The 25,466-nt window shown below is 51.5% G+C and overlaps 2 protein-coding genes across 4 annotated transcripts; one reads left to right on the top strand and one right to left on the bottom strand.

The window, feature by feature from the left end:
* Nucleotides 1-934: 934 nt before the first annotated feature.
* On the bottom strand, nt 935-7,109 carry MARS2 (methionyl-tRNA synthetase 2, mitochondrial). 2 transcript variants are annotated; one of them, XM_054839264.1, is made up of 3 exons: nt 6,728-7,109; nt 6,173-6,507; nt 935-2,181 (listed from the first exon to the last, which is right to left on the bottom strand). In XM_054839264.1, the coding sequence occupies exons 1-3, from the start codon at nt 7,107-7,109 to the stop codon at nt 1,003-1,005; spliced, it is 1,896 nt and encodes a 631-aa protein (XP_054695239.1). In that variant the 3' UTR covers nt 935-1,002. The 2 variants fall into 2 exon arrangements, with proteins under 2 accessions (XP_054695239.1, XP_054695238.1); XM_054839263.1 differs by having other exon boundaries at nt 6,173-7,045.
* AIFM1 (apoptosis inducing factor mitochondria associated 1) lies at nt 7,065-23,854 on the top strand. 2 transcript variants are annotated; one of them, XM_054839270.1, is made up of 17 exons: nt 7,066-7,201; nt 9,643-9,770; nt 11,843-11,936; nt 12,903-12,932; nt 14,067-14,179; nt 14,310-14,440; nt 15,020-15,110; nt 15,869-15,953; nt 16,594-16,670; nt 17,650-17,758; nt 18,449-18,556; nt 19,565-19,653; nt 19,734-19,874; nt 20,429-20,571; nt 21,675-21,799; nt 22,328-22,524; nt 23,631-23,854. In XM_054839270.1, exons 1-17 carry the CDS (start codon nt 7,108-7,110, stop codon nt 23,700-23,702), a joined length of 1,827 nt encoding a protein of 608 aa, XP_054695245.1. In that variant the 5' UTR covers nt 7,066-7,107; the 3' UTR covers nt 23,703-23,854. The 2 variants fall into 2 exon arrangements, with proteins under 2 accessions (XP_054695246.1, XP_054695245.1); XM_054839271.1 differs by lacking the exon at nt 9,643-9,770 and having other exon boundaries at nt 7,065-7,201.
* The last annotated feature ends 1,612 nt before the right edge of the window (nt 23,855-25,466 follow it).

Consider the following 25,466-nt stretch of genomic DNA (forward strand, 5'->3'; position numbering starts at 1 on the left):
TTTCCAGTTTCGGTGATGCCTGCAGGTCTATGCAGCTGAGCGAGACCACCCGCTCGACCGCTGGACCATCCCGTCTCACTGGGCTGCCTCCGGCATAAAGAGTGGTCGCACAAAGGGGTCATCCCTGGCTGAACTGGGGCTTTGGCCCATAAAGGGAGCTCAGCCGATGGACCCAACAGATCCATTTGGGCTGCATCCCAGAGATGCCACCAGGAAACCAGTTCCGACTGTCCCCAGCTGCTCCTGGCCAAAAACCTGCGGGGAATGTCGAGACGAGGACACCAGCTGTGGAGCCGCCGCTCGGCCTCCCCTGCTGAGTAGGGACAACACTGAGAGGGCCCCAGGAAAGACCCGTTCTTTCCTCAGGGGCAGCTGGATCCTCCCGGAGACTCAGCCCGACCGCTAGCCTGAGGAGGGACTCCTCCAGCGAGTGAGCAAGGTGCAGAGCTGCCGTCTCTGGAAGACATGGCCGAGCAGCCCAGCTGCCACGTTCATGTGTAAACCGTCCTCAGCAGAGGACGGACTTGCTCCTCACAGCAGAGCAGACACGGTAAAGGGGCCAGGAGGGAAGACACAAGACATAGGCAGAAGGATCTCCAGTGGAGCCCCAAGACCAGATAGGAAGAGTTCCCTGTTCTAAGGGGATAAATATTTGCCTCGGATGCTTTTTATGTCCCATAAAATACACCAGGGAAAAAAAGCCAATTCAAACCCTCGGCTGCGTCTTCAGATCGTTCTGTTACCAGCTTAGCTAACTAGGTGTTCCAGGGTGCTACCCCAGGAGCTTTCCTAGCACCCATCCTGCCTGAGGGCGTCTGCTTCCCAGGTCAGGCGAAGCGCTCTGCCAGTCACCTGGCAGGACAGCACAGCCCCGCTCCGTCCAGGTTTCCACTCCTCCACTTTGTACCACCACCAAGAGATGGGAGGAACGTGCTTTTAACAAAGACAACATTTTCCGGGAGTTCCCGGAGGCTTTTATTTACAGACACTGTTTGTCAGAGACTAGAGCTTCTTGGTTTCTGTCTGATGCTGCCTTGGCCTCTCTAGTCTGTGAAATAAGACGCCGGTGTCAGGTCCAAGCTGTCTCCCTTCAAAGGGACACGGCTTCCCACTGTAGCGTGGCAGAAATGTCAAACTTGAGAGACCTCTCTCTTCTGGCTCAACACCCAGCCTGGAAAGCAACTTGTCTGCAGCGTGCGGGATCACGGGCTGCAGGAGAGTCCCGAAGACACGCAGGCATTCCAGCGTAACGTGGATGATGGTGTCAAGCCAGAGCTGCTCTGCAGGGTCTTTTCGGTCGAGTTTCCAGGGCCTGTGTCTCTGGAAGAAACTGTTGGTCTGCCTCACGCACAGGGCAATACATTCTAAAGCCTTGTAGATCTGGAAACCTTCGAAATAACTAGCCACCTGCAGAGGCAGAGAAGCCACAGATGCCACGAACTCGTAGTCTTCGGCAGAAGCCCTACCTATGCCGTTTGTCTCCCTGTAATCCAAGACCTTTGGAAAACAAGACTCTGAGAAACACGGGTAAGTGTTGCTGGGGTTAATGCTGAGGGCCGTTGAGCGATTCAGAAGCCCCCCAAGCGCATCTGCCAGTTCTGAATTCACCAGCTTAACAACCTTCTCATCATAATAGTCACAATCCCGCTCAGGTACACCCTGCCTTAGCAGGAAGTACCGAAACCCATCTAAAGTGTACTGTCCGATACAAGCAGAGGGGTCGATCACGTTGCCCAGGCTTTTGGACATCTTCTGCCCGCGGACAGTCCAGTGGGAGTGCACAAATATCCGCTCGGGGGGAGCCAGCCCGGCTGCCATCAGCAGTGCTGGCCAGTAGACAGCGTGAAACTTGAGGATGTCCTTGCCCACGACGTGGTGTGCAGCAGGCCACCACTCACCGTGTCTCTCAGGGTAGCCCACCACACTCAGATAGTTCACCAAGGCATCTACCCACACATAAATAGTTTGCGTTGAGTCACTGGGGACCGGGATACCCCACTGCAGCCGGCTTCTCTCACGGGAGACAGACAAGTCTGGCAAGTCCTCATCCAGCCAGCGGAGCACGTTCTGGTAGAAAGGGTCAGGGGAAATGGCACGTGGGTTGTCCCGGAGCCACTTCCGCAGTGGATCCCGGAATGCCGAGAGCCTGAACATGTAATTCTCCTCTTTGGTCCAGTGCACCTGAGAAGGCAGGAGAGAAAAGAATTACGGCCCAAACGCTTGGCAAACAGTTCTACAATTTGCACACAGCATTCTCAGTGTGCAATTTGTGGCACGCTCCCTCTGCGTTTGGGTGTGCTCCCCACCACGCGTGAAGCCCTGGGTTCTTTCTGTGACTCGTGGGAACGCCCTCTCCCCAGACGCCGCCTCCCTGAGTTCCCCAGGGCAACACCAAGGACTGAGGCGCCTGGCTCAGCACTCTGCTGTTAAAGATGCTCGTGCCCCCAGGGAAGGAAAACCTTTCTACCTGCCAGATTTATGTGTCATCAGGCAAGAATTATGGAGACAAGAATAAACTTTCTTAAAAACGTAGTTTTGCGATAGTAGAAAATCATGAAAAGACAAAACGACATTGTTAATGTCGTACTAACAATCCTGGTGGGTGCCTCTGCTTTTCTCCTAGGTGCTACGTTCCTCTTTTTCCCCAGTTTAAGCATTGGTGCATCTTAGTTGCTAACTCTGTTAGCTTATAATCAGGTTAAAGTACTGACAGCACTTCCCCCACACATTTCAATTCATTAAATGACACATTCAGCTAAATCAATTAAAACCTTGTGCGTAGACAGGGTATGAGTGAGCTGTGTAAAGGCACTCGAGATCTATGGCTAGGTCAAGAATTCTAACGTTTTAAAGCTAAATAAAGCTCTAAGATGAGAACGTACAGGCTTTGGCATCACGCAGGAGAGTTTCAGTTTCTAGCACTGAACCCAACAACTTTGGCCTGAGCCAGGAAGCGCCTCACTCGACACGAGCAGTAAGAGCCTACCACACCGCAAGCTGAGGTCCCCCAAGGAATAATCAGTCCTAGTGGTATGAATCTGCTTTATGATGTACTTGAATTTATCTCATTTCAGTAGCAGCCAGTACCAAATACTGCCTTTGCTAACTTGATTAGAGGGTCACCCCAAAAGAAATATTCTTCCCTACACAAATCATAAACAAGTTACACAAAAATGTTTCCCCGCCCCCAAATTCTTTATGTTTTTCCGTAATCTTTCTCAGTTTCTGGGTACCAGCTCTCAGCACTCTGCCCGGGACTAACATCTTGCACAGAGCCAATGCCATGTCCCCCACCCAATATTCCCTTTTACACAATCCAGTGATCCTTTCGGTAACAATTCAGGACACAAAAGCCACCTCAAAGTGGGAAGGCAATCATTTCTTCCGAAACGCTGACCCAGCCTGGTGTTTGGCTCTGAAGAGCTCAGCTCATGTCACCTGCTGAGAGCTGGGCTACCTGCCACCTGCAGAAACGGCGGGCAACAGGCGAGTCGAAAGCCGTTTCGTGGGAAGAGGAAGAGAGATTAGAAAAAGGCTGTCTCCTGAGAACTGGTATGTTAGAGCCTGGAGCATACAGAGAGGGTGATAAAGGGTGGAGTAATTATAACAACCCGCAAAACCGGCGTCTTTGTTCAAGGCTCGCCTGCCAACACTTACTGGAATACCTGCCCTGCAGAGAAATCGGCGTGCTGGCTTTCCTGCCCTTCACACAGCCCTGGCCCGAGGAGCACAGGGCAGCTCGGGAAGTCTCTGGTCCAGCCTCCTGCTCACAGCAGAGTGGCCTGCGAGGCTGGGACAGGTTACTCAGGGCTTTAGGCAGGCACACCTTGAAAACCTCTACGGCTGGAGACCGCAGAACTTCCCCAGGCAGCCTGTTTGCTGCTTGGCTGTCCTCAAGGGGAAAAAGTTTCTCTGTAAATCCAGCCTGAACCTCTCTTGTTTCAACGTATGCCCATTCCCTCATCCTCCTAACACATACCATTAGAAGAACCCGGCTCCACCTTCTTGACAACCTCCTTGTAGCTACTGGGGAGCTTCTGCCACTAGGCCCTCCCAAAATCCCCCCTTCTCTAAGGCTGAAGAAGCCAGCTCCCTCAAATGGCAAGTGCTCCAGCACCCTCACCACCTTGGCGGCCCTCCACTGAGCTTCTTCCAGTTTCTAAATTGCGTTCCCGTATTGGGGAATGGAAAACTGGATGCAGTACCTAGATGTGGTCATTAGAGTGCTCAGTAGAGGGGGATAATCACGTCCCTTGAACAGGGATTGCCCCTGTTCATGTAGCCTGAGATGATCCTGTTGGCTGCCTTCGCTGGCTCACGTTTGGCTTGTCCTTTACCAAGCTCCAGGGTTTTTTCAGCACCCGCCCTGGACAGTCAGTCCCCAATTCATTTCCTCATCAGAAAGAGAATCCCTGCAGCCCCAACTGCCTGCCGGCTGGACCTGAGCAATGAATGCAGTAAGTGCAGCTCCCCTCCCAGCGAATACGGACCAGCACACTTCTGCTCCTGCGACGCAGCATCCGTGCACTCTGCAGGTAAGCTAACTACCAGCCCAGACCAGAACGAGCCCATATGGCGATAGCCATAGGGGTAGGACGGGCCCTCTACCTCTCTCCAGCCCCGCAGCCTGCTCCCAGCAGGGCTGGAACCAGCCAAGGACTGGGACACCCCTGGATGGGGCTGCCCCCCTCGCTGGGGACCTGCCCTGGGACTGCCCTGCCCTCTGGGTAAGGAGCTTATCCTAATGCCTGGCCTGACCCCGAGCACAGCTCCTGGCATCGTGACCCCTTGGTCCAGCACCCGGCACCCCCGAGAAGCGTTCGCTTTGTGCGCTTTGTAACTGCCCTCCAACAGGAGCAGGCTGCAGTCAGCTTCTCCCTTTGCATCCTGTTTGCCCAACAAAACTGGTTCTCTCTACCCCGCGTAGGCCGGTGCTCCGTACCCTGACCACACAGGGAGCCTCTGTGGCTCCCCTCCAGGTTCTCTGCACGTTGCCCAACACAAAAGGGCAGTAACAGAGCGAACTTCCTACAGAACAGACTCTGATCTCTCAGCATTTGAGGAAGACCTGAAGAACATCATTCGAAGACGAAAATACATTTTCACCCCCAGGCTCTACCGGATACCAAAAACCAGAGACTCACCAGAGCAGGGGTTTTATGGCATGTTGTAAACTCCCCCTTCTCCTTCACAAAGCCCTCAAGCAACGAACTACCCAGCTATCTCATCCTGGTTGGAGATAAACACCTACCAGCTCTTTCCTCCACCTTGCAAGATCTCCCCTGCATCACGCACACTTCCATTTCTCTTGGACAGTTTGACATGCAGCTAAGGCAAGCAATTGTTCTCAGGCTATATTTGACTTTGAAGCCTCCTGCCTCCATTTTGGATCTAAAGAATGATTTCTTTGCCTGGAAACTTATAATATTTCTTGATAAAGCACCTGACGTAGCTGGGGAAAATATTTGCCAGCGCATCCCTTTCTGTGTGACCTAACACTCCTCTGCCCCAGCCTTGTACAAATATCACAAGAGCATAACTTCTGCTTTGCTGTGAAGTACGATTATCTGCAGCTGCAGGAGTAAATCATGTAACCCCCGACGCTGTACAGAAGACGCGACGGCAGAGAAACTCTCGGTCAGGTACCATGCTCCCGGTTGCACCACGATTCACTCACCAGACTGCACCAGAGGCAGATGATGTGACGGTGTTTTACGTCGGGCTGAAACCCATGTAACGAGACTGATGACAAGTGTCCTGAGGCCAAACTGAATTGCCTTACAAAATAGGTCTGAAACTCCTGGCACCCAACGAACGCCTCAGTTATAAAAGCCTTTATCCTTCTGCACAGCTAACACCTTTCATCGCTGCTTTAAAGCCCCATTTGAGGCCAGCAGCCTGTGGGACCCAGCAGCCACTAAGTCCCTCCCGTGGCACGCAGATGAAATTTGCATCTGCCGGTGGAGTCTCGGCATCTCCCCCTCACGTAGCCACGCACCGCTACAAACACAGAACAGATGTTCTGTGAAATGCAGGCGAGTCTCCACCAATGTGAATTACAAAATGCTTCAGAAAGCATTAAGCACCCCCAAACTTGGCCAGAGCAGAGCAACAGATGAGCGCGCAGTGCTTCCGCGGGAGTGGCCGCGCTGGACGGGGCCGGTGCCGTTACCTGATGGCCAGTCTCCAAAGACACCTTGCACGGGCGTCCCTGGGCGTCCCTGCGCTCGGCGAGCTGGCTCTCGGGCAGGAAGCACTCCTCGGGCGTGCAGTACCAGCCCTCGTAAGACCCTTTGTAGAGTGCCCCGCTGTCCCGGAGCGCGCCCCAGAAGTGACGCACGGCTCGCTGGTGGCGGGGCTCGCTGGTGCGGGTGAAGTCCGTGAAGGAGACGGCGGCCTGGGTCAAGGCCTGGCGGAAGAGGCCCGAGACCCGCTCGCAGAGCTCCGGGGGCGACGTCCCCGCCGCGGCCGCGGCCTGCTGGATCTTCAGCCCGTGCTCATCGGTCCCTGAAACGGCAGAGAGGCCGGGGTGCCGCGGGGGCCGTGGGGAGGGGGCGCGGGGGCTGCCCCCCCCCACCTCCCGCGGGGACACGGGGGGCTCGGGACGAGCGTGGGGACACGGGGAACGGGGGCAGCCTCCCAGCCGCGGGGACAGCGCCGGGGGAGGCGGGTGAGCCCCGGGGATGAGCCGGAGGACGCGGGTCAGGCCCGGAGGGCCCACGCTCACCCGTGGAGAGGCGGCCCGGGCCGGCGCCGCGGAGGCCGCGGTGGCGGTGCAGCGCGTCGGCCAGCAAGGCGGAGTAGAGGTGCCCGATGTGCGGCGGCCCATTGGCGTAGAAGATGGGCGTGGAAAGCAGGAGACGGCGGCCGGGCCCGGTGGCGGTGGCGGTGGCGGTGGCGGCGGCGCGGCGGGGCGGGCGCGGGAGGCGGCGGGGCGGACGCAACATGGCGGCGCTACCACAGAGACAGCGGGGCAGAGGGACCGACCGGAAGGATCGACGGAGGCTCGGCGGCGACGGCCAATAGGGAACGGGGGGCGGCGCATGCGCCGTGCGGACCGCGGGGTCGGGCCGGCGGGGCCGGGAGCGGCGCGAGGTGACCGGCGACATGTTCCGCTGCCGCGTGGCCGCCGCCTCCGCGGGGGGCCTGGCGCGCGCTCTGCGCCCCCTCAGCCCCGCACCGCGGGGCCGCGCCGCCGCGGGTGAGTCAGGGCCGGCGTCCCCCGGCACGGCGGCGGGGCGGGCAGGGCCAGGGCCAGGCCGGTGTGGCAGGCCCGGGCCCAGGGGGGGCTCCGTGAGGGTGGCGGGCGAGGCCCCTTCCGCTGGCGTCCTCCCACAGGCGGGTCGGGACGCCCCTTCCCGCGGCGCCGGGCCCGTGTGCCTGAGCGGAGGCAGGTGGTGGTCGGGACCCGCGGTTTCCCGAAGCTGCAGCTGGTTCGGGGGCTCTGGGCTCCCGTTAGGCCGGGATGGGGCACCCGGCCCGCGGTTCCAGCGGCCGCGGGCGCTGCCGAATTGGGTAATTTGAACAAAAAGGCTTTTGGCGGCGAGATCGGCGCGGGGTGTTGCTCAGCCCCCGGGCACCGGCAGGACGGAGGGCCGGGCTGCACCGCCGGCCGCACCGGGAGCGCTGCGGGTGAAAAACGCGCCGTTGCTGGCGGGGCCGAGGGGGTGGAGGTGGGGGTGCTCGGCCCCAAGGCAGGGAAAGCTGCTGCGGTTTGGGAAACGCCGAGCGAGACGGAGCAGCGGAGGATGTCCGTGTCCGCCTGGGCGCTGGCGATCCCGCTGCCGGTTCCTGCCGCCGATCCCGGCCTCCGGGCAGAGACCACGAGGGGGGCCGCAGCTGGCATCCCACCCGGTCACCCGTTCTGCAGAAAAGCCCAACCGCTTGCACTCCTTCTGACCGCGGCGCTCGGAGCGATCCCCGTGATTAGCTCTGATTAGAGATCTAACTGGGACAGGCGGGAGCCTGCGATCGCACCGCGTACGATAAAACGTTGTAGAGCTGCTCCTTGGCTCGCTCGCACGCTGGCAGGCGCCTTCGTCCGGATTGGCAAGCCTTGCTGCTCCTCTCCATCGGGGATGCCCCTTTTGTCAGCGGAAGCCTCTTTCTGCTCGTAGTTTACCTTCGTGGAACAAGCTGTGTGTCGGCAAAGGGATTTTTTTGCTGGTACAAACCGTACCTGGCCGCTGGTCCCAACGCGATTACGTTAGCCTCTGCTCGCGCGTGGTGGAGCAAAGCGGCACCTTTGGGCCAGCGCCTGCCTCCGACAGAGGAGGCCTGGGGAAGGGCGTAAGAACCGCAAACGTGCGGTGCACGCACATCTCGGGCGTGCTGTCCCGGCAATGTGTGGCTTGAAGGCCCCTTTGGCTGCAGGCAGTCTTTCCAGCCTCCTAGTAGATGTTCCTCCTATTAATTTGTTCGGTTACTCTTTGATCTTGCAGATGTTTTTGGTATCCACAGCTGCCTGGAGCCGTCTGTTGTGGCAGAGCATAATTCACTACAGTCACTCAGATGTGGTACTGGGCGTTTCAAACAAGTAGCTCGTTTACTTGGTTTCAGAAATTATTTGGTCTCTAAATTTCCAAACGTAACTTTGTATTGACAGTCTTTTTGTGTTTTTCTCTAATAAATTGTATTCCTTAGGCAACTTGTTGCAGCGCTGGAAGGTTCCCATAAAACTGCAGATGAGCAGACAAGTGGCTAGCGCTGGTGTGCCCGGGGGCAAAGGCGATAGTTCTGTTTTTGTCCTTATTGTGGGCTTATCAACGTTAGGAGCGGGTGCCTATGTAAGTAGAAAGGTAGTTCATGGAAAGAAGCTGCAATGCATCTCTCCTGTCGAGCATTTGCTGTATTTCAGCTAACTTTATGTAGCTCTTTATCTCTGTAGCTATTTCCTCCTTCAGAAAACTTCAAGGGGAGCTAACTGAGCTGTCTGGAAATTAACTTATGATATTTTTTTTTTAAGCTGTAATTTCAGTTACCTTTTAGTTTTCTCTATAGTACAGATGCTCTTTTTTTACATACTATGACCAACCGCAGTTCTGTCTGCTGTCTTGTGTGTGATAGTAGTGTATCGTTCAGGGAGAGTTGGCTGGCATATACCTGTAATCCCAAAGTAAACCATTCTTTGCCAAATCCCAGTTCAGAACATCAGCGTTTAGCTTGTGTAAGTATACCAAATCACCCCAAAACTGGTGAGCATGCATTTGTGTCCCACTCAAAAGATTCAAAAGGATAAAGCTTTTCGACCCGACTTGGAGAGTAAATCACACTCCCAGACAGCTGAAGAGTAGCAGCGTTCCCTAGGAGTGGGTGGGTCCTAAGTTTACATCACGCAAATCTTTGTTTCAAAATTCTTTCTCTTAGAGGATCATATTCATTAAAAGTTCTGAGCCCTGATTTTCTCCTAATGAAACTTCCCATGCAGAAAGCTCCTGGGAAATAAAATTCAAAACAGTGCGTGGAGGAAAAGTCTTTTTCTATTCCCTTTAAGTATTCTTTGCTGTGCCTTTTTTTTGAAAACCAAGGTAACTGAAATTACAAAGCACATTCTGCTTTTCCCAAGATCTGTTTAATCAAGAGTCCTTCTTAATATTCCGCTCTTTCCCTCTCTTTTCTTTCATTGCCTGTCTTCACCTACAGTTTTGCAATGTCATCATCTAAGATGCCCTTCTAGATCACTGACGTCTTCAGGTGTTCCTGGCAAAGCTGGCAGCAACCTATTGTTATACTTAATTGTAGGAGGAACAGTCACTGGGACAGGAGCTTATGTAAGATGCTTCAATAAATGTGTTTTAACTGGGGGAGAGGGTGGAGGCGGGTACCTTTCTGTACGTCGTACCAAGTTAGCCAGTTACTGTAACTAAACCATCTTTCTGCTCCCTGGCCTCAGATATTTCATTTCAAGGGACGTTGTCAAGTAATTTAAGTTTACAAATTTGATATTCTCAAACAGTGTACTTCTTAGTGGGAAAAATTGCCTTAGAATTAACTTTTCCACATTAAATCTAAAACCAAAACTGGCCATATTTGATTTGTAACCATCAGAAAGGCACAAACTAATTAACGCACCTATTCCAATATGTTGACATACAAAAAAAAAAAAAGGAAACAATCAACTAAGTACGAGTGTGCTAGAGGAAAGGAAAGAAAAGAAAACTTGTCTAACTTTGTGATCTGTTCAGAGAAGAGCACTGAAACATCACTCTGTTATCTGGCAAAGTACACAGCTATCTTTCTGACCAGAAAGAACTTGGCATTGTCCCTTTGGAAAAATTTATCCTGAAGGCCTGATTGGATATTTTGCATGTATATAATAGTCATTTTTTTCTAAGGGATCCGATTTAATTTGCTGTATGCTGCCCTTCGGTCTCGCTTAAAAACTTCATGGTCCTGCTTGCAGAAGCAGAGCTGGTTTTGTTAACCCTGACTTCTGTGTGTTTAAGCAAAAGGCTTTAAAAATATCTTAATTCTTTTCAACGCTGATGGGTTCTTGTTTTCTGATATTTTTGACAATGTTTCAGTTCCCTGGATATGCTTTTGTCTGCCTCTGCTCTTTATCGTGCCTGGCATTAAATTCCTCAGTTCTTGTTTGAGACTGTTTGCTATGTTATAAAACACCTAATTGTGGAGACTGGTAAAATGCAGAATGTCTAAGGGAGTAAAAGAGATTTCAAGTCCCCAGAGGAATTAACTTTTGTTCAAACATAGTTTGGATGTCATAACACTCGGTGAGCTAACAGCAAGTGGTTTGGCATCAGCCGCAGTGTTACCTGTCGTGCCTTTACGTTTAGGAGGCTTTTATTTCTTGCTGGAAATGTTCCAGTTTTAATATTCTTTCACAATTCAAAATGCAGTAATTGGATAGGCGTCTGTGTTTCAGGCTGCCTTGATAGGTTTTTCCTCTTTTATAAACAATGCAAAATGAAAGTTGATGTTGTGCACGTGTGATTATTAGCAAGGCTGGGGTTTGCCTTAAAAAATTCTTTGCTTCCCTCTAATTTGTTAAATGTGGGGGCAAATACCATACTGTGACCTGCTTCCAGCAGTCTCATTGTCTTTTGTTCTCCACATTACCAATTTTTCTTGGAAGTTAACATGCTGTCATAGAAGATGTTCCCTCCTTGTCTGTAGCAGTAAATCGTATCCCCAGAACGTGCAGCTATGCTTAGACTATGTCCCGAGTTTAACGGCCAAATAAACAGCAGGTCAGTGTTCAAACACGGGAATCTCTTCCCGCTGAAGGCTGTTACCTAGAACAGCCGTGCTTCTGTCTCTGAAAGCACTGCTGACATCAGTGATGTCACCATTGCGTCATGCCTGTGATGGCCAGCCTAAAGAAAGCCAGTAAGGTGGTTTGTTCTGTCCAGCTTCCCTAGGCTTTTGAAGCTGGGAGTTGCTTTTTGCCTTGAATTTGTCTTCCTTCTCTGCAGCCTTGCGTTGTGCCGTGGCCTAGCTTGCAGATAGCCTTGGCGTTCGTTTGGCTGCGTTTCCTTTGTTGTATCTGGATCCTCCTGAAACAGGTCTGCGGCCCAAAGGCCAAACGTCTGCAGAAGGGTTGACTGCTTGCTTATGGAAAGCAACCAGGCAACTGAGATCCATCACATCATATGGAGAGCAGATCGTTTTCTGAGTGCATTCCTCTTGTAGCTCTACGTACATACCTTTAGGGACACTTTTTTCAGTGAGGTGTATTTTGGTCTGTGTGCTTTAATTGAAAGCAGATGGCTTTTCTGAGCAAGCAGGATAGACAAAAGCCTATCGGGGGGGGGGGGGGTAGAAGCAGACTGGTGCCTTGATGCTGTAAGACACACAAGGTAAATATCTCCTTCTCTGTCTCCAGGTATACAAAACGCTGAGAGAAAACAAAGAGCGATTCACCAGCCGTGTCACAACAATAACTACGCGATCTCAAGAAAAGGAAGCGTCTCCTTCCGGTGGGTACTAGCCTGCTAGTTCTAGGTTTGGGTCTGGTTTTCTAGGCTGCTAACTTGAGACCTCTAAACTGAAAGGAACAGAGCCCTTCTGAAAACACAGACCGGCATAAGCTGTGCCTTCACAGCGTTGTCGCTTCCCCGTGCCTCCTGCTGCTTGGGAGTTCCCATGTCTTCCCAGCCTAGGAGGTGGTGCTAGCTTTCCATGACCCAGAACAAGGCTGTTTTACAGATGATCGTGAGGATAAAGTAGGTTGTCTCTCGGCGCACCTTGCTGCTGTTTATGCCTTCTGTGATAAAAGGAGAAAAGGCTTAGCCCTGCTTTTGGCTTTTACCCTTACGCAGTTTGGCAAAGACACGGTGATTCCAAAGGCACAATATGGTCTGGCAGCACACAGTCCTCCGTGCTGTGCCACGTCCCTGTCCTGCGCGTGGCAGGCTGGGCACACAAGAAGTATTGTGCTTGGGCCACATGCAGAGAGAGGAGTCAGGACAATTAGTGAGGCTCTTGACGATGCTTTGCAGGCTGTAGGTGAACCACGCGTTGCTCCTTGAAGGTCTCTCTTAATTTATGAGATCTCAAACTGCAGTATCCGAACTATTGAGCCAAAGGATGATATATTTCGTAATACCAATGGCTTTAAGTCACAGAAGATAGGGTGTGTTATGTCACTTTACTAGGAAACCAACAGGAAGAATATCCTGCAGACAGGACAGAAAGCTGATTGCTTTGGTTTGAGGGAGAGGATAAAACATGTTTATCAGAGCTGAGGCTGGAGGGCAAAGAGTGAGACCCTAAATGCTGAAGCAGAGCTCTTGGTAAATCTGGGTTTCTGGAGACTGTCCCTGTATAGAGGAGAGCCTGTTAATCCTCCGGTCTCCTAGAGTCAGCCCTGAACTGCAGCTTCCAAACTGAGTATCCTTGATAGCCCGTGCTTCACTCCATTGAACCGGTGTCTTCTCTTTCAGATACAGGTGCTGCTTCTCAGGGCACAGCAGGTGAGTCGTGATGGTAATATTTAACTGACTGTTTTATTCCTGCGTACGGTTTAACTGCATGTTGCTTAGAAACAGGGCCTGCATGTGGGAGGAAATGCGTTCTGGTGGGAACTCAAAAGTTGGTCTCCTGTCAGAGTACAATTACCGAAAAACATGGCGTTTTAGGGAACTTTACTTTCATATAAACTGTTCGCTGAATGGCCAGTGTGGAGTTTTGGTCTTGCTCACAAGTTGATTTGTGTTCTTAAAGAAGACCTGCAGCTAGATCAAACACTTTGCAGTTCCTATTTTCCAAATAATTTTGAAAATTGTTTTCTGATTTGAATGACACCCAGGCCACATCTGTTCTCCTGGTGTTTTGAATAATCTTTTGGCTGTGTCCCTCTTGCTAGCTCAGCAAACTGTCCTTACTGTGAAACCTGAATGTTGGATCTCAGGTGCATTGCCTGGCCAGAGCAGAGGCCAAGCATGTTTTTGCTATCCTGAACCTGTACCTGCTGTACAGAGAATGTCCTGATCTTGTGTGAAGCTTCTGAAATCATGTATTGAATGCTGGAAATTAACTTTGTGGGTCTTTGGCTTTGGAAGTGCTTCACCCAGCTGTGCAAATGTAAGCAGCACTCTTAAACAGATCAATTTATAAAATGAAGCTCTTTGAGAGTCTGCTGGACAAGTAGCACCCATTCAGAGTGGGGCTTCAAACCCGTTACCACGCTGTCCAAATAGTGGTATTCCAAGCTTGTTATGTAGAACATTCTTATTCTTAACATCTTAAAACAGAGAAAAGTAGATCTGTAATAGAGGAGCTAAAGCCATGTGACAAGAACTGTGCTACTGGCTGTTTCAAAACATGGCGATTGCCATTGAGCTCAGCTGCGCAGATCTACCTTAGAGAAAATCATTCGCTGAAATGCCACAGTTTGATTTACGCAGGGAGCCAGCTTTGAGTGAAGCAGCAGCACGGCTCTTGGGAAGTGTATTGGGGTGGAAGGGAGGAGGTGCAGAAGGTATTTGAAGAGCAGTTTGTCAAAGGAGTCTGTACGTGAAAGGTGCCCGGTGACATACTCTGTTCTTTGGGGCTGGGCCGTTCTCCCTGCTGTATTTGCAGTCAGCTGTCCACTCTGTCACCTGCAGCTCCGGGAGCTCGCCCTGAGGTCCCCTCTCACGTTCCTTTCCTGCTGATCGGTGGAGGCACTGCTGCTTTTGCTGCTGCCAGATCCATTCGGGCTCGGGACCCTGGCGCCCGGGTAAGAGATGCCCTGTTCCAGAGCAGACGGGGGGGACGACCGAGCACTGTGCTTGCTTCAGAGCCTCTGTCGTATGTTTTGCCGTTTGCCTAGCATCGGTACAGCTGACGTGTTTCATGACTGATTAAAGGTGCTGATTGTGTCTGAAGATCCTGCTCTGCCCTACATGCGTCCACCTCTTTCCAAAGAACTATGGTTTTCAGATGATCCAAATGTGACGGAGAGTCTGCGGTTCAAACAGTGGAATGGCAAGGAGAGGAGGTATGTGTCACTTAGGGTAGGAAGGAGGGCGGAGAGCCTTTAATGAAAAGTTGGTGATGATCAGACTGTTCTCGTGAGAGAGCTGCTGCAGAGCTCTGAAGGGCCTCAGAGTGCTGTGTGGACAAATTGCTGGGTAGATCTCTGTGTTCGTGTCTGCACTGAAGAGAGCCCCGGGGCGTGCGTGTGTCTGTGTGCAGCGCTGGCAGCTGTCAAGCTTCGCACATGAGAGTTGGCTCCGTTCTTAATACCTCTTGAATCTTGCTGCGATTCCCTTAGACATACACCACTGCTGGCAGAAATCCTGTGAAATAAGTTAATAGTAAAGGTGAGGGTATTTTAGAGCAGAGCTCCAGGGACCCTGGATCACGTTTGGTTCTCGTGACTTTTGTGATAAAGCCTTATGGAGGATCTAAACCCTTGAACTTCAACAGTGTGAGGACCCTGATTCTTAAAAACAGATAAATAAGACTTCTGGAGCTCGTTATGGGTGCATAGAGTTGTCTTTGTATCGTTGGTAATTGCTGAATAGCTGGTATCGCAGAGAAAGTGGAACCCATTTGATAATGGAGCTTTTTTCAGTATATATTTCCAGCCGCCATCATTCTATGTGCCTGTTCGTGATCTGCCTTTTGCAGAAAACGGTGGAGTAGCAGTTCTCTGTGGCAAGAAGGTGGGTACAGCACTAGCCGCTGTTCTGGCATCATACAGTTCTTCCCAAGCAGAGCCTGTGCTCTCAGCTGAAACAAAACAACTGTAGATGGTGGTGCAGAGGGTTGGCTGAGGAGGAGGATGTCCACAAGTTTGGGAAAAATCTATATGAGGAAGCGGGGACTATGCTAATCTTAAGGACAGCATGAGTGAAGTTTGAGAATGGGAGAAGGTACGAGGAATAGTAGTGAGCTGAGGGAAGATGAGAAGGAGGGAAGGGTAAGTCTAGCGTTTGGGCATGGGGCAGGAATATGTAGAGCTTAGAGACAGGGTGTGACAAAATGGGAACTGGGCTATATATCAGTCGGGGGTGAGGTAAGGAGAGTAGTGATCGGAGTGGTGGGCTATAATGTGAGCAAGAGCATTGTGCAGAGGCAGCAGGAAGGTGGAAAAGTTTATGGTGAGGCTTCTAACATACTTGCTTCCTCGATTTTTTTATACGTTGCTAAAATAAGATTTCAGTGACTCTTCTTACTGCTGAACTACATTAGGTGTCTGAGTCCAGTCCTTAGGCTCAGAACCTGATCTGTGGTGGCTGCCAAAGAAGTTGCCTCAGTCCTACCTCCAGTGTCCTCCCTCCCCTCTCCTATCCCCCCTAAACTCAAAGGTGGGAGAATGTCACTTCCAAGGTTGCTTCCCTGATCAGTAGTCTGTGCAGTTTAACTCAAATGGCCTACAGCACGTGGAAGCTTGAGCTCTCCTGTTTGTTCCTTTTTGCAGGTTGTGCATATGGATGTTAGAGGCAACACCGTGAAACTCAGCGATGGCACCCAGATATCCTATGACAAATGTCTAATTGCCACTGGTAAGTTGTTGGGTTTTTTCCCTTCGTTCTTTGTCTTGCGCCAGGCTTCTTATTTCAGTGGCATTTACCTGACAAGGAAGTTTCTGCAGTATGTGTCAAACACTTGGTAGAGCGGGACCGTCACGCAGACAGCCCTACCATTGGGTTTTTCACCTGCCTTGCGTCAGCCAGCTTCTCTGGGACATTCAAAGTTTTGCCCTGTGAAAATCAGCAGCAAGGAGGAAAAGGTGACTGCTCTAGCAGCTCAGTGAAGGAACTCCTGTGCAAGCCAGCCTCTTCGCATCCTGCCCGTAGCAGTAGCAGGCAGAAAACTAGCTCGTGCTTGGGCAGAGCACTGCTCCAGTGCCTGACCCTAGCAGTTCTGCACCCATCTGTGGTTAAAGTGAACTGGCTGACTCCAGCCACTGGAACACAGTGTATAGCATTGCATCTTTTTCCACTGGGGTGATGGCTGGGTAACTTGCTGCTCACACAGAAGGTCTTTTCATGTGAAAAACCCAGACAGCAATGGGGAATAGAGCGTATTGTAACAGTTTGGAAAGCAGAGTCCAGATTAAAGATAGCTTAGCATTGTCTGGATAGCCAGTGACATGGCCATGGTATCACTGATGTCTCTCTCTCTCTCTCCCCATGTCCTCAGGTGGTTCCCCAAGGAACCTACCCGCCATTGAAAGAGCAGGAAAAGACGTACAACAAAGGCTGACGCTGTTCCGAAAGGTAATCTCCAGGTGCTGCTAGTCCTGGGGTGAGGCTGAAAAAAATCTTCGGCTTTTTAACTCTTCTGCTTTGGGTCCAGGACAGCCTTGCCTTGGCAGCTGCTTCCCTCAGCTGGTAACCAGCAGTCCATTTGCTATTTATTCCTTTTCCTCAGGCAGGTGAACAGGGTAGAGTCCACTAGACCGCTCGCCTGCCTCAGGCCTCAGAGCTGTAATAATGTGTGATTTTTAGTTTCCCTCCTGTATGACTTTGCTTCACCTTCCAGGCCTCTTAAAAACACGAGCAGCGTAAGCTCAGCGAGTCGGTCTGGCCTGTAAGCAGTGTGTGCGCTCAGGACCATGGGTAGGCACAGGAAGCTAGCTCAGTGCTCCAGCCTGATGCCCCTTGAATAACTTCTTCACCTTCATCCTGTGCCTCGGGACAAAGTGAATAGAAGACATAGAAGTTGGTCAACGGACTCCGGGTTTTTGCCGTAGAGTTGCTTTTTGTTGACAAACTCTGCTTTTCTTGAAAACATGGGATTTAGAGCAGGCACGTGACCTTCTCCTTAGCCCAGTTCAGGGAATGAATCGGGAATAAGAAGCCATGTGGGAACGTCCTGCTCTGTGCTGGACCCCCCCGAAGGTCTGATCCGCTCAACGCTGGGAAGGGAAAGATGGGTGACGTGAGCCACGGCATCCTTGTAGTCCTCTGTGTGCTGTAGTACACTTGGGTCTAGAAATGTCATTGTAATTTCTCTTGAAAATTAGGGGAAAATGCAGGATTCTGAGATTGCCTGGACAGGGAAAAGCTTGCATGCACATTTGGAAGCCAGAGAGCTTTTTTCTGTGCAAAGGTGAACAGGAGGAAAGAGAAACATGTTTCCCTTTCTAAGCTGGGGGGAGAGTTGCTCTTGTTTCAAAGGGAGAAATTGGAGAAAAATATCTTCTGCTGCCATTCCTTTTGACAATATTTGAAATGGGAATAAATCTTCCTTCAGATTGAGGACTTCAAACGTCTGGAGAAGATTTCAAGAGAAGTCAAGTCCGTCACAATTATTGGTGGTGGTTTTCTCGGCAGCGAGCTGGCCTGTGCGCTGGGCAGAAGAGGTAAGTTTGCTTCTGCAGGCAGCTTGTCTGCAGCTGGCACCTCGGCAGAAGTGATAGACGCTGAACGTAAGCAGCCCAACATTATAATCTTCTTTTTCATTCCCTGACTGCTGAGTTCTAGCACAGAATTGTGGTTTGCCTGAAGTAACCTTAATGCACGTGTGTTTTGTTGGCTGCATGGCCTGACCCGCCTCTCCGTTTTCTCTCATTAGCTGCTGAGCAGCCCTGACCCAAAGGTTTTTGTTAAGTTGGGTTCCCTGGGCACTCTGCAGGCCATTGCAAAGTCATTCCACCCTGTAAAAAGTTGTATTTGCGCTCTCAGTGCTAAAGCCACCCTAAAACTATTATTTCAAAGAGGTTGTGAACAACTGGATTCTTACTGTCAAGCGCATGCAGCTCTTTGAGTGGTGTCTTCATGGTAATTTTTCTACTAAGGGAAGTTTTTCTCCAAAATAGTAAGCGTTCCACTTAGAAGTCTGCTGTCTGCTATCCTAGAGTTTGCAGGTGTATGTTAAACAGCGGTCAGTCGCTTTGTGACTCCTGTGGAAAATCTGGGAGCCAGAACTCCCAGTTTCGGAAACTTCTGTCGAGCAACTTGCATAAAGTAAAGCATATCCTTGTGTCCTGAAGTCTGTGCTGCTGCTCTTTATGCACGGGTTGTAAGAAGCCTGCTCTTTGCTTTCCTTTCAGCACGAACCAGAGGCCTGGAGGTGATTCAGCTGTTTCCAGAGAATGGCAATATGGGCAAAGTCTTGCCTGAATATCTGAGCAACTGGACCACGGAGAAAGTCAGACGAGGTGAAGCCGCACGCCGGCGCTCCTCTGCGAGTGGCAGAGCTGTGGCGTTCGGGCCGCTGGCTGCTGTGTGACGTACGGCGCTCTGCTTGCTTTGCCAGGGGAGCCGCGGGAAGGCTGCGTCCCGTGCACGTGGCCCAGGTGCAGAACAGAACAAGTTGCCGGTCAGGCAGCTGACGTAGCACGGGCTGCCATGCCTCTGGATTTGTAGTAGTTCCCCGGGGAAAACCCAGCAAACGTGCACACCGATGCCAGGGAGGTTTTTCCCTTTGCACAGAATGATCCCTACTGCCGTACTTGCGAGTTACTGCAACGGCTCTGTAATCTGGAACCAGGGTTGTCTTACGCTAACTGCCTGTTCTCTTCTGAGTTGCTCTAGCCTCGAATAATTTTATTTCTGACAGCCTAATGCAGTCATCCCAGAGTCCCTTTGAGAGGGGTTGTGTAGCCCCATGCCTTACGCGTGCCCCTCGTGAGGCAGCTGCTGGAGGGTTTAGCTGATAAAGTCGATAAGCTCTGAGATACCTTGCTCCCATTTGCTATGTTAAGTGCAGAATATATTGTGAGTGGAGTGGGGTGGAGGCAGGAGGGATGTGGTTGGGGCCGTGGCTGCAGGGCCTGATGACCCACAGGGCTGAGCAACTTTGTCGTTTATGGAAGCCGCCTTGTTGGCCCTCTGGGCCTGGCTGCGACAGAGCGAGAGGTAACTGAATGTCCCCAGTGCCCGAAAACCTGCCTGGGGGAGTTCTTGTGGATGTGACCGTGTCATCATATCAGACACGTACTTTGGATTGCCATTTAAGTAGCTCTTTCAGACTTTTTGGCTGGGTTTCTTTCTCCTTGTGCTTCACTCCAAACTGTACTGGCACATGCAGCAAAGACAAGGTGATCTCTCTTGGTTCCGAACCTGGCCCCTGCTCTGCCTGCATCTGTTCGCACCAGAGACGCCTGCTTCAGCCGAAATCTGTCTTCCCCCGAGCACGCAGTTACGTTGCCTGTGTTTGTTTCCAGAGGGTGTTAATGTCATGCCTAACGCTGTGGTCAAGTCTGTCTCTGTCAGTGGCAATCGGCTGATAATTAAACTAAAGGATGGCCGAAAGGTAAATAGAAAAGCAGGGAGAGGGTAAAGTTTGCAGGGGCGCTGAGAAAATTAAGATAATAATTATGAATTCCCAAACAGGTGGAGACTGATCATATTGTGGCTGCAGTAGGGCTGGAGCCTAATGTGGAATTAGCAAAGTCAGCGGGGCTGGAGGTGGACTCTGACTTCGGAGGGTTCAGGGTGAACGCAGAGCTGCAGGCACGCTCCAATATCTGGGTGGTGAGTACGTGCAGAGGAGTTCTCCGTCTGCCGCTTACGCCGGTGCAATCAGAGCACACAGAGTTACGGGGGCTGGCGTATCTCAATGAGGTGAATGGGGCAAAAAATAGCAAGTAATGAGACCAATTGTAGTGCAGATCCTGGCGGCAGCCACGGAGCCTGCTCGTGCACCACAGCACGCTTTGTTGCTGTGGTAACGACTGCGCGAGTTTTTGAATATTTATGCTGTGTAAGAGGAGTTGGGGTAACCTAAAGATAGCACGGATTACTCTGTTGCGTAAGAGTCCCTTTGGTAGGAGTCGAGACTTTGATTCCTCTGGAAAAACGTACCTGATGCCATCCTTATTTTTCCAAAGATCATTGAAAAATGCTGAGAAACTGGGACTTGTGTAGCCTGGGGGGTGGGATAAGGTGGTGGTGGTGGTTGGGGTTCGTTGGAAAAGCTCAGTGCACAGTTAGTTCCACTTTGTTCTCTTCCCGGTGCCTTTTTGTTTGTTCATTGATTTAAGCTTTCGATGTCAATGTTCAGCCCTCACGGAATGATTCTTTTCAAGGCAGGAGATGCTGCCTGCTTCTACGATATCAAACTAGGGAGGAGACGCGTGGAGCACCATGATCATGCCGTTGTGAGTGGAAGGCTGGCTGGAGAAAACATGACGGGAGCTGCGAAGCCCTACTGGCACCAGTCCATGTTCTGGTAACGTTCCTTTCTTCTTTTAGTATTTCTTACTTGGCCGCATTGCAGGAGCGAGGACCAGACACGCCTCGTAAAGGTTTCCGTTTCCCCGAGCGTAGTGAAACTACTTCAGCAAATACCTCGTACAGCTCCGTGTCCCCAGAAGCTCAGGGAATGGGAGGGCCTTTGAGCGTTCACTGCTTTGCCCTGACCTCTCTGAAATGTTTTCCCTTCCTGCAGGTCCCAGTTTCTCCCTGAATGAGTCCCGTTCAGCAGAGCACGTGCCAGTAAACAGCAGCCCCTCTCCTCAGAGCAGGCTAATTTGCAGGTTGAACTTGGCAGCAGCTTTTCTGTTACAGTTATCTGAGGTTCCCCAGCACGCTGTTGGTTGCAGTTGTGTTGCACCTTTGCTGATTAGCTGAGCTGATGCTTTAGTAGCAAAGCATCTCTGCATCCTGGAGCGTACGTGAAAGTTTGTTGTTTTCCAGAGAGGGGTCTTGAGAAAATGGGCAGTTCTCTATCTTTTTGAAGTTCTTTTTGAAACGAAACACAAAAAAACTACCAAAAAAAAAAAAAATCCCAAAGCCTGTTAGCTGAAGATCAGAAGTGTAAAGTTAGCAGGAGTTTAAATATGGGGAAGAGAGTTTTACTTTTCTTGGAGAAATCCCCTCAAAGATAGTTATTTATGACTTGCTGTCATTTACCTGCACACTTGGTCTATAGTGCGTGGACTCTGGACCCAGAAGAGTTTCTCTCTTCCCTTTTAAACAAGAGCCCAGGAGCAGCCGTTCCCATTGTGTGGTTGTCCACGGGACGCTCTGACCACGACGCAGCTGGGCACTGTGCCTCGCAGTCCCGTGTTTTGTTGACAGGTTGGCTCGGGGCTTTGCCAGCCCTCGCTGAGCGAGACTCTCTTCTCCTGGACTAAAAAAGCTGGTAAATGGCTCAAACTTCTCTTAAAACTTCCAGGATGTTCAGAAGAGACTAACGTGTGTCGGTCAGCCTGCGAACCCTGGTCTCTCGCACACCGCTCTCGTTAAGGACTTGGGGCTGGATGGAATTGCCTTGTCTTTGTCACACTAATGCTACACGTGATTTATTTCTTTTTCCCGTTTCACTCCTAGGAGCGATCTGGGTCCTAACGTAGGGTATGAAGCCATCGGCCTTGTCGACAGTAGTTTGCCAACAGTGGGAGTCTTTGCTAAAGCAACAGCGAAAGACACACCGAAAAGTGCAACGGAGCAGTCAGGTAGGGCCACAGCCGTGCTTGGGAGCTGCCCGCCTGCGTGACGGTGCTTGCGTCCGCGCTGTGTGGTGGCCACAGAGCCCGTCTGGGCTCACCAGGAGACATCAATCTGTCTGCTTCCTTCCTAGACCAAGCTTTAAAGGCTGGTTTTGATATTAAAATCTGATTAAAACAAAACATTCCTCCAAGAAGACACCATGTCACTCATTTACCACAATTAAAACTTTTATTCACGGTGAAGCCTGATTTCCTCCACAGCAATAAAATGGTCAGGTTTGGCACAAAAGAGATCTTCTGGATCTAAGCATATTTATTTCGTATGTGCTGCCTGGAAGCATTTGGTGATGGAAGTTGGGAATTGTCAGGGTTGTGCTTCATGTTAGGATTGCTTCGCTCTCGTGCTACTGAAACTGGACACAATTCAAAGGAAAACACTTCAGTCTCTTTACAGCCCCCTGGTCTTTAGTCTGCTTTCGCCATCGCAGGCTGTTTTCTGCACCGAGTGTTTGATATCTCTTCTCTTTGCATTAGGGACTGGTATTCGATCAGAGAGTGAAACAGAAGCAGAAGCCTCAGAAGTTCACATTTCTCCAAGCTCTTCACCAACGCCTCAAGTTCCCAAGCAAGGAGAAGATTATGGCAAAGGTGTCATTTTCTACCTCAGGGATAAAGTTGTGGTAGGAATCGTGTTGTGGAACATCTTCAACAGGATGCCGATTGCTCGGAAGGTCAGTACAGGACTAGTACGCTGAACAGCGAGGCTCGCTTAGATTGGGGGTTTTCTTGTGGAGAAATCAATCCACCCATTTAAAACGAGGATAAATAAATGCAGATGCTCTGTCTGGAGCAAAGCTGTGCAATGTTCAGTGGTAGCCCTGTCTCGGCTGAATTGTGGGAGATGTTCTCGTGCTCTTCTGCGTCTTTGTTCAAAATTCTTATAGAAACAACTTGAATCAGGTTTATGCTTCAAGCCCGTTGCATGGCTGAAATCTCAGGTCTGTAGTAAGTACGGGCAAGAATCAGATGCAACTGAGCATCAGAGTGAAATGTCCTATTTTTGTGCTGCTTTGTCTAATGTGCAAGTGTCTATAAACAGTCTTAAACATCTGTCATCCTGGATACACAGCCACAAAAAGTCAGGGTTAGAAGCAGCCTCGAGTAGGTGCTTAGTCTGTCTCCATCCTCCAAGGTAAGATCAGCTACGCTTAGGTCAGTCTTTAACATCTTTGGCAAATTTCAGTAGTTTAAACTCTGAGAGTGATTCCACGCTATCCCCAGGTGATCTGTCCCAAAATGAACTATTCTTAACCTTGGAGGTTTCCATTGGTCTGTAACCTGAAGCTTTTGTGATGCAATTTAAACCTGTTCCTTCTCCCGTCCCCATGAAAGAGAGATTCCTTCCTTCTCTTAGCAGCCCTCCCTCTATCTCAGAGCGCCAAGTGCGTACAGAGTCCTTGGCCTCTTCCTCTCGGTGCCCAAAAGATGGGCTTGCAAGTTTAAGCCACTTGTAGTGGCTCCTCTAAGTCAACGCAAAGAGCCTGGCTCGTCTTCTCAGAGTTGAGATGAATCACTCGTTCTCCCCAGCTGTAAAGGGAAACCCAGACATCAGGAACAAATCCTACAGGGACAGTGAGGTTGGTTTTAACTCCAGCCATTCCTGTGGGCAGTTAACGCTACATTTTAAGACTCCCATCTAAACGTGGCCATAGCAACTCCTGCTGTCGTGCCGTGGACTGCCCAAGCCGGTGCGTCACTGGCTGGTGACCACGTACAGTCTTGCAGCACTGGTGGTGTATAGAGCGTGCAGGTTTTAATGCGTTCTTCCTTCCTCCAGATCATCAAAGATGGGGAGGAGCATGAGGATCTCAACGAAGTAGCAAAGCTTTTCAACATCCACGAAGACTAAACTCCAGCAGGGGAACAACAGGAGTGAGTAGGACAGTGGGGGCGCTGGCTGCGTGCACCCCCTCATCTCCAGCACCTCCCTCTGAGTACCTGTGAATATTTCCACTCCCCTAGAATTCTAACGTTTGCACCAATAAAGTCAGATTGTTCTAAGTTAAATGCCTTCTTCCTGCACCTGCGCGTTGCTGGTTTTGAAAGGGGACTGTGCCGCTGTCAGATTTTCCCTTGTATCAACAACGGAGACGCCTGCAGAGCTGCCTCTCTTCTTGCAGCACTTCCTCGCGGGGGAGCTGGCAGTCGCTGCGTGGAGGGCTGCGCTCTTGGCAGCCAGCGCTGCCCGTGTAGGAAAAGTACATCCCGACGGGATGGAAGAGCGCTTGGTGCGGCGTAAGTAGGCGTTTGGAGCCGGGCGCTCCAGCCTGGTGGCCGGTCTAAGATGGGGTGTGGGGGGGAGAACAAGGAGAGGCTTAGAGTCACTGAGGCGGGGGGCAGTGTGTGCGCTTCCCCCGGGGCCGAATCTCAACCTCCCCATCCCATCCTGCAGCCACTGAGCTCTGGGGCTCTTGCGGCTGCCCCGGCCTCGTGTCCCTGGAGCTGCGGCAGAGGACGGATGGGGACGGGGAGGGGGTTCTGGGGCTGGAGCACCCAGCTGGGCAGGAACACGGGCTGAACTCAGTTCCTGTTTGGGGAATGCTTGGGCCAGACTTGGGGCCGCGTCCCATCAGATTCTGAGTAAATGCAAACACAGTGATCCCACAACCGCCCTGGGCCCCTCTAGCAGTGCTTGCTCCGCTGCTAGAAGGGAAATCTCCTTAACCACTGACTGAAATTGCTTCTCGCCCAGACAGATACCTCCAGCAAGGGTCTGGCTCAACCCTCCCCGTGGGGAAGCGCCCCAGTGCTCTCCAGCCTCTGCCCCCAGCTCCCGCCCAGCTGGGGCCCATGGTTTGAGGGAACCCCTGTCCTGGGGGTTCCCGGGTGTTGCCTGGGGGCAGCCCTGGGCTGTGCTGCACCAGGCTGGCAGCCGGGCTGGGTCCCTCAAGCTCCCTCCTCACCCGCCTGTCTCTGATTCGAGTCGAGGATTTTGAAGAGTTCAGATCTATGGTAAATTTGGTCTGTTTTACCTAACGCCTGCGCTGCACTGCATCACCTTGCTGTCACGAGGAACCTCCCCGTTGCGGGGGGTGTAGGAGCAGCTATGTGAGCCGCTTGCCCCTGTGGTGCTCTCCCATTAAGGGTGGGCTTTCTGTTCTCGCCAGCCAACACGGGCCATTTCCTACTCGGTTTTGCCACTGTCTTTTCTCCTTCTTTAGCCTTCTGCTGCAATCTTCAGGCTTGCAGTTTTCTGGAGCGGCTCCGATTGGTGCCAACACCCCCGTGGGCCTTGTCGTAAACCCCAGGACGGTTCCTGGGTGTTGCAGGCTCCTCCACACACCACCCCAGCTACGTCCCCCTCGTCCCTGCGAAGCCTCCGCTGCTCCCTGCTGCACCGCTCCTGGTGGCAATCGCTTCTGCCTTTGATCTTGGCTCTGAAAGGTTTGATGGGCGTTTGCCTCGAGCTGGCTTTTTGAAGCTGGGGCAGAAATGTAATTGTGCTGTTGAAACGCAACGCTTGTGGATAAAAGGGCTGGAAGAGAAGCTGCTCCTTACCTGCCACGAGGCCACTGCCACCGTGAGGGCTCCTTCCCGCTTTACCTCCTGGGTCTGCAAATACGCTGCGGGAAACTCCCCTTTGCCCAAACCTGCTCGTGTTTTCCCCTACGTG

The sequence above is a fragment of the Grus americana genome, chromosome 12, assembly GCF_028858705.1.
Source record: "Grus americana isolate bGruAme1 chromosome 12, bGruAme1.mat, whole genome shotgun sequence".
Classification (NCBI taxonomy): domain Eukaryota; kingdom Metazoa; phylum Chordata; class Aves; order Gruiformes; family Gruidae; genus Grus; species Grus americana.